Source organism: Gigantopelta aegis, chromosome 9, assembly GCF_016097555.1.
Source record: "Gigantopelta aegis isolate Gae_Host chromosome 9, Gae_host_genome, whole genome shotgun sequence".
Taxonomy (NCBI): Eukaryota; Metazoa; Mollusca; class Gastropoda; order Neomphalida; family Peltospiridae; genus Gigantopelta; species Gigantopelta aegis.
This window is the reverse complement of record NC_054707.1, coordinates 55219611-55232181: the sequence shown is the minus strand read 5'-3', so window position 1 is coordinate 55232181 and position 12571 is coordinate 55219611. Positions and strand designations below refer to the sequence as shown.

At 38.4% G+C, this 12571-nt stretch overlaps 1 protein-coding gene across 1 annotated transcript; it reads right to left on the bottom strand.

Moving 5' to 3' along the window:
• Positions 1-3677: 3677 nt before the first annotated feature.
• On the bottom strand, positions 3678-7564 carry LOC121382366 (retinol dehydrogenase 7-like). Its single transcript, XM_041511953.1, has 4 exons — positions 7238-7564; positions 6229-6493; positions 5439-5602; positions 3678-4143 (listed from the first exon to the last, which is right to left on the bottom strand). Exons 1-4 carry the CDS (start codon positions 7557-7559, stop codon positions 3902-3904), a joined length of 993 nt encoding a protein of 330 aa, XP_041367887.1. The 5' UTR covers positions 7560-7564; the 3' UTR covers positions 3678-3901.
• Between the last annotated feature and the right edge of the window lie 5007 nt (positions 7565-12571).

Genomic DNA, 12571 nt, shown 5'->3' with positions numbered 1-12571 from the left:
GTCGGTTTGGGATCGATCCCTGTCAGTGGGCCCATTGGGCTATTTCCCACTCCAGCCAGTGTATCACACTGGATCATCAAAGGCCGTGGTATGTGCTATCCTGTCTATGGGATGGTGCATATAAAAGATCCCTTGCTGCTAATCGAAACGAGAAGCCTATGGAGTGGCGACAGCGGGTTTCCTCTATCAATATCTGTCTGGTCCTTAACCATATGTCTGACGGCATATAACCGTAAATAAAATGTGTTGAGTGCGTCGTTAAGTAAAACATTTCCTTCCTTTCTGTTGCATTTGTCAATCCACCAACACAAGTTATGTCAGTGGAGAATGAATATGAAAACAGTAAATGTAGTATGGCCACACATTGAGGTCGTTTTGTGAACTACACTCGCGGTTGTTGTTTTGTTTTTGGGGGGAGGGGGAGGGATTTGTGTTGTTTTTTGTTGTGGGGTTTTTTGTTGGTGATTTTGTTCGGGGGGGGGGGGGGGGGGTACTTTTTGTGTTACAGGAATTTTGCTAAACATTCGTTGATTGATCCTTTCGTTCATTCATTCATTTATTAACACACCCATTCACTAATGTATCCATTCGTTTATTTATTCAGGCCTTAGCTTTTAGGTATTTGTGGATTCTAATAGTTGTATAATGATAACACGTTCTTACTGGGGAACCATTTGATCAATAGTATTACATACTTGATTTTTTTTTGATTTTTTTTTTTACAGTTAATTACAATTTGCAGTTATATGTTATTTTAGTAATTTTCAAAACATGTAAGTAAAGGTATTAACAATCTAAACCTAGGATTAGACATAAAATTTACTTTTTCTAAGTCATATTACAAATATTTTCAGATTTTCAAATACCAAAATGACCGCCCTTTTAGCAGCCATTTTGAATGTTTATCAACCCAATATCTGACAGCATTACAGTGTTAATGAACTCGTTGAGCCCATAAACATCCACTTTGACACCAATATCACATTTTTAAGTGCTGTAGTTCTGAAGATATAGTTTTGATGATGAATTGGCGGCCATTTTAAAAAACGGCCGCCATCTTGTTCGCACCAACTTTAGAAAATGTCATCTTATATTTTCATGAACTCCATACCCTTGAGATTAATTTCAGCCACAGTGACAAATGTTATACTTCCGGCCCCGGTTACTCAAAAACTAAGGCTCTTTTTCAGCCTCTGCTGCAGGACTGTAAGTGTTTATCAACTCATATTTTCTACCACTACTTACAGGATTCATTTATGTTGCAATTAGTTTGTTCGGTTTGTATTATTGCAGTTTATTACAGTTTGTTCAGTTCTTGTTATTGATTTCTGTAACAGTTTGTTCACTTCGCATTAACGATCTTTGTTAAGAATCTGTTCAGTTCTCATTATTTGTTCCTGTTACAGTTTGTTCAGATCAATCATCATGTTATTGGTTTCTGTTACAGTTTGTTCAGATCAATCATCATCTTATTGGTTTCTGTCACAGTTTGTTCAGATCAAACATCATGTTATTGGTTTCTATTACAGTTTGTTCGGTCTCATTACCGGTTTCCATTGCGCGTGCTGTAACCTCGCCGTGGTGCAGGGGTGTAACATTCTCTTTGAGAATGGCCAATACAGCACAAATCCCCTTGTTTTCTTCGGGATACAATTAAAGTTTTAAGTAAAAGTCAGTATCTATCTGTGGTATTTGTGTTTTTGCACAGTTCTTTACACTGTGTATTTATTTAAATCCTGAATTTTATATTGATGTTGATCATCACTTATTTGTTTGCATTACCATAGTTTTGACACCCAATAGCCGATGTATTTTTCGTGCTGGGGTGTTGTTAAACATTCATTCATTCATTACCGGTTTAGGAGCGGGACGTAGCCCAGTGGAAAAGCACTCGCTTGATGCGCGGTCGGTTTGTGATCGATCCCCATCAGTGGGCCCATTTGGGCTATTTTTGATGCCAGCCAGTGTACCACGACTGGTATATCAAATGCTGTGGTATGTGGGATGGTGCACATAAATGATCCCTTGCTACTAATGGAAAAATGTAGCGGGTTTCCTCTCTAAGACTGTATGTCACAATTACCAAATGTTTGACATCTAATAGTCGATTATTAATAAATCAATGTGCTCTAGTAGTGTCGTTAAACAAAACAAACTTTAAATTTTTCATTACCGATTTGTGTTACACTTTGTTGAATTTGCATCGCTGGTTTCGGTTACAGTTTGCTTAGTTTACATTCATTTGTGTTACAATTTCTCCAGTTTACATTACCAATATGCTACAAAATGTTAAGTTCGCATTACTGGTTTATATTACAGTTTGTTCAGTTCTCATTATTACCATATTGGTGTCTATTACGATTTGTTAAGTCGCATTGTTGACTTCTGTTAAAATTTGTTCAGTTCTCATTATTTCTTTTTGTTACATTTTAACCAGTTCTTATTGATTTTTATTATTATTATTATTTATTACTATTATTATTATTATTACTACGAGATACGTAGTTCAATGAGTTTCTGCTAGATTCGTCAGTTTTTATTATTAATTTATGTTAGTTCAGTTCTCATTATTTCTTTTTGTCACAATTTAATTCCCATAAATTTATTTCTGTTAAGAATTTTTTATTTTTCATTAGTGATTGTACTTACAGTTTGTTTGGTTTTATTATTATTATTATTTATTATTATTATTATTATTATAATTTTTTTTTTTTTTATTTTTTTTTTTTTTTGGGGGGGGTGACTTTTTATTTCTTTTTACTTTTATTATTTTTGAATTATAGTGATTGATTTCTGATAGAGTTTGTTCGGTTCGCTTCACTGGTTTTTGCTGCAGTTGAAGGGAGAGTAAACTCAAACATAAGCCGTATGTGTTGGAAAGATGCATACCCGGACCGCCAACACATACTGACACTTTAAGAAATGAAAACCGCGTAATTTTAGTGTTACTAAAAAACGTGATTATTCCTGCTAACTGGGGGTAGCCATTTTCTTTTGTTTCCGGTGTGCCCGGAATTCTAGCTTGGGGTGAAGTGACGTCAGCTCCGACCAACTCCTGTATGCACAGTGTAAACAAAGGCAGTCATTTACGACAAGGCGCTACGCTTTTATCAACCTGACTTGTAAAACAACATAAATGACTTGATAATATAATAAACTATTTAACTAAATATATTTCACTTTGCATTATTAATTCGTTCAGTTTTCATTACTGTTTTCTGTTAATTTTATTCAGTTTTCATTATTGCCTTTTGTTACAGTTTGTTCATTTCGCATTAACGGATATATATATATATATATATATATATATATATATATATATATATATATATATGTGTGTGTGTGTGTGTGTGTGTGTGTGTGTGTAGGTGTGTGTGTGTGTGTGTGTGTGTGTGTATACATATATATATATATATATATATATATATATATATATATATATATACATGTATACATGTACACACACACACACACACACACACACATGTATATATATATGTGTATATATATGTGTATATATATATATATATATATATATATATATATATAGTGTGCGGGGGGGGGGGGGGGGGGACTGGGGGTTTCGGTAAACATGCATTCATTCATTCATTATTGGGTCCTCTCCTATATAATATGTCTTAAACACAGTTCAACTGTAAAATATTTTTTAATTGCATATAAAGATAAATGTGTTACATTGTTCGAGATCAAAAACTCATTGTCCTTTAAAAGGATGCATGACGTCGACCAATCCCAGTGCCATAACACAGATGGAATAACATTGTTTAAAACAACATGATTCAGGGTTATAGACAAAGGTTAACGGTTATACATCAAAGGTCACGGTTATACACTAAAGATCACGGTTATACACCAACGATCAAGGCTATACGCTGGTTTCCTAGCGCGTTGCGCTGCTCTCGTTAACATCTGGCTCGGGTACGGTGGCCAGTCGACCGTGAATCCAATCAGACATCCACGTGGGCAGCAACAGCATAGCAAGAGCGCCGGTTACAGTCCAGTTTCCGGGGTTGTACCGCGCTCTTGGAAATTTGGCTGTGATTGCGTGCACATAGCAGTCGATGACTCGGTTAAGATCGTCACACACCATCGTGTCTACCATGATCTTCACAGACTCACAAACTGCAATAAAAATAATAGGACCAAATTTACCAAGCCTGTTTATGTTTTACATGCGTGTAACTACATTACATACATTTAAAATGTTTAAACATCTGCGTTTAAAAAAACCCAGTCTTTGTAAATTCGGCCCATAATATCTCAGTACATCAAGCTACTCATTTGAGTAAAGTAGAAACAGACTTTTTTTTAAATAAGTTAAAATTTAAAAAGAAAGCCAGTCTTATTTTAGTGTGCTGACGTGATGGTAATAACACATACAATATACTGGAAATATTTTCAAGTGATGGTCATTTTATGTTTTGTAACATGGCCCCAAATACCTGATCTGACTGGATATTAATAGGAAGGTTTAGTACAATGGCCCTAAATACTTGATTCTGATTCTAGGTTTTGTAACTTGGCACAAAATACTTGATTGGATATCAATACATTATAGGTTTTGTTACCTGACCATAAATACCCGATTTTGACTGGATATTACTACGTAGGTTTTGTAACAGCACCAAATAGTTGAATCGGATTTGATACTAGTACGTAGGTTTTGTTGAGAGCATACACTAACGAATTCATTTGTTATCATCAAATCGTCTAGTGCTAACATGAGTCGAGTTCAAGTGCGCCAAAGGTTTAATCCGTCGTGTACTTTCACCTTTTCATCAGGCAGGATATAATAAATCAATAGCATATATTATAGTATTATAATATTATAGTGTTACTAATAGTGATAGGTCACCACTTTGAGTGCAGGTTTCTCAACCACACCGTTAATGTTACTAAGTGGACAGGTCACCACTTTGTGGATAGGTTTCGCAACCATACCTTTAGTGTTACTAATAGTGATAGGTCACCACTTTAAGGGTAGTTACAGAAATTTGCTTCCCGCTCTTTACGATTAAAATGCCTGCTACACGTAATAAAATTTCGTAGCTAATATATAATTTAAATATTAATTAATAAATAAATAAATAACACTTCTAAGAATGCCGCTATCTTTAATTCATCATTAGATCTGCGAAACTAACTAAACGATTATTACTTGTAGCTAATCATATTGGGCGGAATTTCCAAATACTGTTTCTCTTAAAGCGTAAATGTATGTAGTAACTGTGTAAGACATAAACAGGCTTTGTAAATACGGATCATGGTTATCTGTAACAGTCATACTGTGGTTGCGAAACACATCTCCTGTACCTAAATGATAACGAAACGACAGTTATTGTGAATGACGTATTCTCACAGTAAGATTATTTAAAACAATACACCCACTGTTTAGTTGGTAGTTTTAATGCACTTACATTTGTCAACATAACGTTTCCCGTAGAACCTTTGTACAGCAGGCGAGGTACTGGAAAATGCAGTTCTTGCTAGCTGGCTTAATTTCGTGTAGTCAACGAGTGGAGTCCGGAAACCGCTCGGCTCTAACATGCAGACACTTATTCCTTGTCTGTATAGTTCGCTCCTGTAACAGACAAGTACAAACACGTGTATTTTATAATCTGAGAGTAATTATAAATACTGCATCATGACAAAAGGCGTGACACGTGTGGTTAAAACTTTAAATGTCTCTTCAAAGGTTTGAAGATGGAAGGAGAAGTCAAATCATACTAATTCTGAAAATTAAATATCCTGTTGGTTTAAAAACAAAATGTGTGGTGATGGGTTCAAATTCTAGTTTCCAACTGGCACTGTAGTTACCATGTACAGTTAACAGTTAATAATGACGTTTAACACGTGGATTATTGAGGTTCTGTTGTGGATTTTTATTTTTATTTGTATTTTAGAGGATGTTGGTTTTGGGGGGATTTTTTTTTTTTTTTGGTGGGGGGGGGGGGGGGGGGATTTGATTTGTATTATGGTGATGGTGTGTTTATGGAAGATTGTATGATTCTTTCATCGTTCTGATTATAAATTACGGCGAGTGGTCTGTCTTAGGCGCAAATACCGTTATAAATGGAAACGTGCTGACGCAGTGCAGATACACGTACACGTATACGATGATACGGATTACGCTTGCAAATTTCAGACATTGCCTCAATTGTGAAGGAATGTCTCCAATTTGAGTATTACTCATATAAATACTAGTACCTCAAACAGTCAGAATAACCTTCGACGGCGAACTTGGACACGGAGTATAGTCCGTTCCCCACCGCGGCAAGGCGTCCCGCCATGCTGGACATGTTCACTATTCGACCTTGACACTTGCGGACAAGAGGCAGGAATATCCTCGTGACGTCCACCATACCGAGCAGGTTGACGGCGAGGATGTCGATGTACACATCTCGTCTGTGCCACTCAAGCGGCCCCAGCGCTGCCCCTCCCACCCCGGCGTTGTTCACTATCGCCCACAGACCTGAAACATTTTAAACACCAATAACGGGTTGTATTGGCAGACGGGAGACACAAATATACGGTTTTGACACATCTCGAGCGACCGGGCGGTCGTTTTAAATGCACACTCTAGCGCTGCAGGAGATAGGCGACACCACATGATATGCGTACGTGGTACGGGAGTAACTGATTGTAACAAGACAAATACTGTATTGCGATTTCACCGGTTGCTATGCAATAGGTTATTCTCGTACGAGGCAGTCGTTTCGTGTGGCGTCGCCTTTAGTCTAAAATGCCTTTGTTCTCCTTTCGAACTCCTTGCATTTCTATTCTTCGATACTATTGTTACTTGTCCTCGCTGTTATTGTCCGATAGATACGACCCTGATAAGAATGTTTCCAAAAACATAAAAAAGTGTTATTATCATAACAAAAGGGGCGGGATCGATCTCAGTCGGCAAAGTGATCGTCTGACCTGAGGTGCTTGCGTCGTAGGATTTCAGTGGACCATTCTCTGATTACGTTCTTACCCTGTCCCAACCAGTGCACAACGAATGTTATATCAAAGGCCGTGGTATGTACTCTCCTGTTTGTGGGGAAAGTGTGTATAAAATATCCCTTTACTACTAAGGGGTTTCCTCTCTAAGACTATTAATAATAATTAACAAACGTATGACACCCAATAGCCGATGATTAAGAAATCAATGTGCTCTAGTGGTGTGCTTAAACAAAACAAACTTTTAAAAACAAAATCTCTGTATGTTTACCTTTATCCTCGGGCAGGTGATCGACGACAAACCGATGGGCGTTCTCGATGCTCTCCGCGCTGGTGATGTCGACTGGTGATACGGTCAGCAGCTTGCTGGATGTCGCCTTCTGGAGGTCGTCTGCCCCCTCGCGCGTGAAGCACGCGGCGAACACGTGGAAGCCCATCTTGTCGAGACGTCTGGCCAGCAGGTTGCCGAAGCCCGTGTCACAGCCTGTGATGAAGACGTACTTGTCGCCGTAGTCTCCAACACGCGGAAGGCCAAGAAGCCATCTAACTAGTATGTAGACAACCACCACGAGAAGAATGCCAGCCACAAGCATATCTATTCACTCACTATGTAGACTGAAATTAGAAAACGCCATGCAGATGACAGGGATTTATCCAGGCGTTCTGTGGGTCCGAACATAGACCCCTTCCCAAAAGAAAGTGTCACTGAAAATAATATATATATATATATATATATATATATATATATATATATATATATATATAATATATATAGTAAATAATTATGAGTAATCATGAAAGTAATCGCTGATTACGATTACATTAGCAATGTAATCGATTACGATTGCGATTACATGACATTCTCAAACAATGTAATCGATTACGATTGCGATTACATGAAAACACGTAATCGATTACAGTCGATTACGATTACTGATTACGATTACCCCATTTCTGATATATATATATATCTGTTCTAATACTTAGTAAGTTAATCTAACAGTGGTGTACTGCATCATTCAGCGGCCTGAAGCATGTTCCAAGTATGATTTACTCGCGCTAATTTCCCCAATCCCATCAAATATTGGATCCTGGCGAAATACCCTGGATAAAACCCAGAATAATGATGATGATGATGATGATGATGATGATGATGATGATGATGATGATAATGATGATGATGTAGCCCAAGTACTCTGACGTTCGAGAGCTAGACGGACATTTGGATGTTATGATCGCTCTCTAAATGTTTTAACTGGAACATTGTAAAACGAAGGTGATGTCGGGTTTCTTCCTGTAATGTGTGTATTAGGGATTAATATGTGAAATATCTGTTAGGCTATCGGCGAACTCGAAAATGGTCAGTGTAATGCTATTTAGCGTCAAACTTAGGGTTATTGTTGTATTAGAGCAGTAATCGTTGCCGGTGGTAGGCAGCAATTCCGTGTTTTCGATATAGAGTTATATCTGGCCGAGAGTACGATCATAACCGTACTAGCTTTATCTCGAACGGCAGAATTCTTGAGCTAATGATTATGATCATCATCTTCATCATTTGCCGTGTACTGAAGTGTTGTTGAGAGAAAAAAAAACCCGAAGAACAAAAGAAACCTCCAAACAAACTTTTATTTCATTTAACTTATTTTCTTGCCTATATCCAATTAAGGTTCAAGCACGTTGTCCTGAGTAAACACATCAGCTATCTTGGCCGTCTGTCCAGGACAGTGGGTTAGTTGGTTAGTGAGAGAGAAGAGGGTGTAGTGGCCTTACACTGAGCCCTTAAGAACTCGCTCTGGGTTGAAGCCGGTACCGGGCTGCGAAACGAGTACCTACGAGCTTGTAGTCTAATGGGTTAACCACTGCGCCACCGAAGCCGGTTTGAAACAAACTGAAATAGGTTTATTGTCAATTATCTCAGGCTTTCTGTAGCTCACATGAAGGGAGGAAATATTTTATTTAACAACGCACTCAACACATTTTATTTACGGTTATATGGTGTCAGACATATGGTTAAGGACCACACAGATATTGAGAGAGGAAACCCGCTGTCGCCACTTTATGGGCTTCTCTTTTCGATTAGCAGCAAGGGATCTTTTATATACACCATCCCACAGACGGGATAGTACATACCACGGCCTTTGCTACACCAGTTGTGGAGCACTGGCTGGAACGAGAAATAGCCCAATGGGTTCACCGACGGGGATCGATCCCAGACTGACCGCGCATCAAGCGAACGCTTTACCATTGGGCTACGTCCCGCCCCTAGATCAAGGTTAGATCCAGACATTTTAATAATCACACGGAGAGGCGGGGGCGGATGGGCTGCAATTATTGTTTTATGTATCATAGGTCTGTTGCAATTTTGTTCTCTTTGCATCCGTGGTAAAAAAAAAATATTCATTTTATTAGTGGTGAGTATACAACAAAATTGCCTCCCCCTTTCCCCCAACCCAAGTGCTCAATTCTGAAATGTGACTTAATGTGTAATACTTACTATTAGAATTGATTTAATCAATTTACGTTAAAAATGAAGCCATTCCTCCTCTGCCCCCCCCCCCCCAAAAAAAAAAAATAATAATAATAATAATAATAAAAAATAAAAAAATAAATAAAGCTTCATCATCAAGGGGTAAAATGTACATCACATTTAAAGGATATCTAACATTAGAAAAATATATTATAAAATTACGACAAATATCCTGGACTACGTTACTAAAATTTAGAACATCAAATCATTACTTACCAATCGAAACAGGGCGATGGAACAACACCCCAGTAGAAAGCAGACTATGTACACTATGTAACAAAATCACATCGGAGACGAATTTCACTATCTACTTACATGCTCTTTCTTTAATAACTCCCTGAGTGAAATAAAGTTCTGTTCTGTTCTGTTGGATTCGATTATATGTTCGGCAGTCAACCCGAACTTGTGATCCGTATCGGGTATCCTTGAATATAATCAGTCAAGTGTATGCGGCCAAATATAGCTGAATAGAGGCTGGAATATATACACTATGAATAGACAGATATCGTATGTCCTAGTAAGCCTGACCCCGTCTGAAAATAAAAGAGTTCTAACTGACTTATTCCATGTTGTTGTTGTTGTTGTGTTTTTTTTGTTGTTGTTGCTTTCTGTGGGGTTTTTTTTTTTTTTTTTGGGGGGGGGGGGGGGGCTTTGGGCTTTTTGTGGGGGTTTTCCTTTGTTTTTTGTTTTATGTTTTGTTGGCACCGTAGTTAAGTGTGGAGGGTTTTGTCTCTGCTATTTTTGTTTCTTTTTAGATAAATGGGTGTAAAATTACATCCATAAACACGTCTGAATATACAATGTTCAGAAAGTAAATGCCACACTCATTCAATAACGACACAAAACGTCGGAACCATGTTGATAACAAAGGCCGTGGTATGTCTGAGAAAGTGCACATAAAAAACTCTTTTTTTTTCTTTTTTTTTTTTGGTAATCAGAAAATGTAGCGGGTTATCTCTAACACTTCAGTATTATTATTGCTTAATATCAACAAGTATAGTATTATATTTAATTAATGAAACGGTTAAATGTGACGGGCACAGCCATTTTCTTCCCTCGCAGTAAATACGCCCTCTGGCGAGCCAGTGGTTACGTAATACTTACGCGTCACGTCAGGAATTAGTCTTAGAACTGAAGAAACAAACGTACCTGATTGTTCAGTGATGACGAAACAGGCATACATCGCAATGTTCTGTAATAATATCAATCCGAGTAAACTAGCAATAAGTATATATTATTTTACACATACTACAGAAAGAAACCCGACAGCACCCACATTCAGCTACGCTTCGTGACACTCCGTCGCAACAATTACAAAGCTCGGCGATCTATTTCGAGACTGGGCGATTCCGCCTTGTGCAGCAGTTACAGGGGTCGTCTCATAAGAGGAGGCAGTACGTAGCACATACTTTTGCCGTATCCTGTCGATAACACCCCAAATGTATCCTTCAAATTCAAAATGGAATCAATAATGTGTAATTGTTTTGGTTTAATGACGTAATGAAATCCAAATTCATCCAAAACGGCATTAGCCAACTCTTCCATGTTGTAACTTCGCTTGATATGAGACGGCCCCTGTAACTGCTGCACAAGGCGGAATCGCCCAGTGCGCGATCACGTGGTCTACGTCTCGAAATAGATCGCCGAGCTTTGCAATTGTTGCGACGGAGTGTCACGAAGCGTAGCTGAATGTGGGTGCAGTCGGGTTTCTTTCTGTAGTAAGTGTATTAGTGATTAATATGTGGATTTTTTTGTATCACTTAACTCGAAAATGATTGATGTAAAGGTATTTGACGTCAAACATAGGATTGTTGTGGTATTAGAGCGGGACTCGTTGCCTACCGTTTGGTAGTCAGGAATTGCCAAAAAAAGACATAGGTTGGTCTCTGACTGTAATGAGAGCGTGTTTATGTCCAAATGTCCGTCTAGCTCTCTTACAGTCAGAGTACTCGGGCTAACCCAGGCCTTCAAACGACAGCATATAAGACTAAAAGAATCCTTCATATGTGTCCATGTAGGACAGGGCTATTCCACCTAAGGATCCCTGACATCATATTGTGTACCCGAGGGTAGAATAGCCCTGTCCCACATGGATACATAATGGAGGATTATTTTTCTTCCATCCCGTAGATGAAAAACAAGCATTTCGGGAAAAGGTGAAAAACCTACATTTTTTATTTTTTATCTTACAATATAATAATCATAACCATTGAAAAGATCTACCCAAAAATGGTTTATACTAAAAGTATAAACCGAAAATGATAGTATAATTTCATTATAAAAGCAGGTTTCCTTGTTTTATGACACATAAAAAGCACTTCTTGCGTTATTTTGCCGTTTACGTGACGTCACCCAATGTCAATATCAGCTCAAACAACAGAAGTCACGTGGTCATGCAAGACCGATTTATTCCCATGGGCTGACGTCATGGAATACGCCTGTCTTGCATGGCTAGGGATGGGGGAAATTATTGTACAATGTGTATTTACAGGACAAGATGACAACATGGGCTCTTCGCAGAATATATAGATATTACAAAATAGCTATATACAAGATTCCAATGTCAAAGAGATTCCTGTATTTTGGGTCAGATCATTTGGATGTGAACAGCGAGCCCTTTCCGCCTGCGTTCACCGCTAAGATGAAAACTGTTGACCGGTGTGCAGACCAGCAAAAGTAATTGCTGGTAGTTTAACGGGGGTGTGAAACGGAGTATGAAAATGCTACCTAAAACGCGTGATAAAGACCAGGGCCTAATTCACTAAACTCTAAGAGTTTTACGCCGCGTTGTCACTCCCCGTTTGACGCGTTATAGAGCGACCACCAAACAGGCGGCGTTTAGCGTTCCGGTTAACTGTTTCCATCTTGGTATTTCGTTTCATTTACCGGTATCCTTATTTTCATGCTTATAATCTACTTCAAACACGTTGTCCTGGGCACATACATCTCAGCTATTTGGGTTGTCTGTCCAGGACAACTTGGGTTAGTGAGAGAGAAGTCGGCGTAGTAATCTAACGCCTATCCATTGAGTCGTTAAACTCGCTCTGGGTAGGAGTCAGTACCGGGGTGGGAACTCCG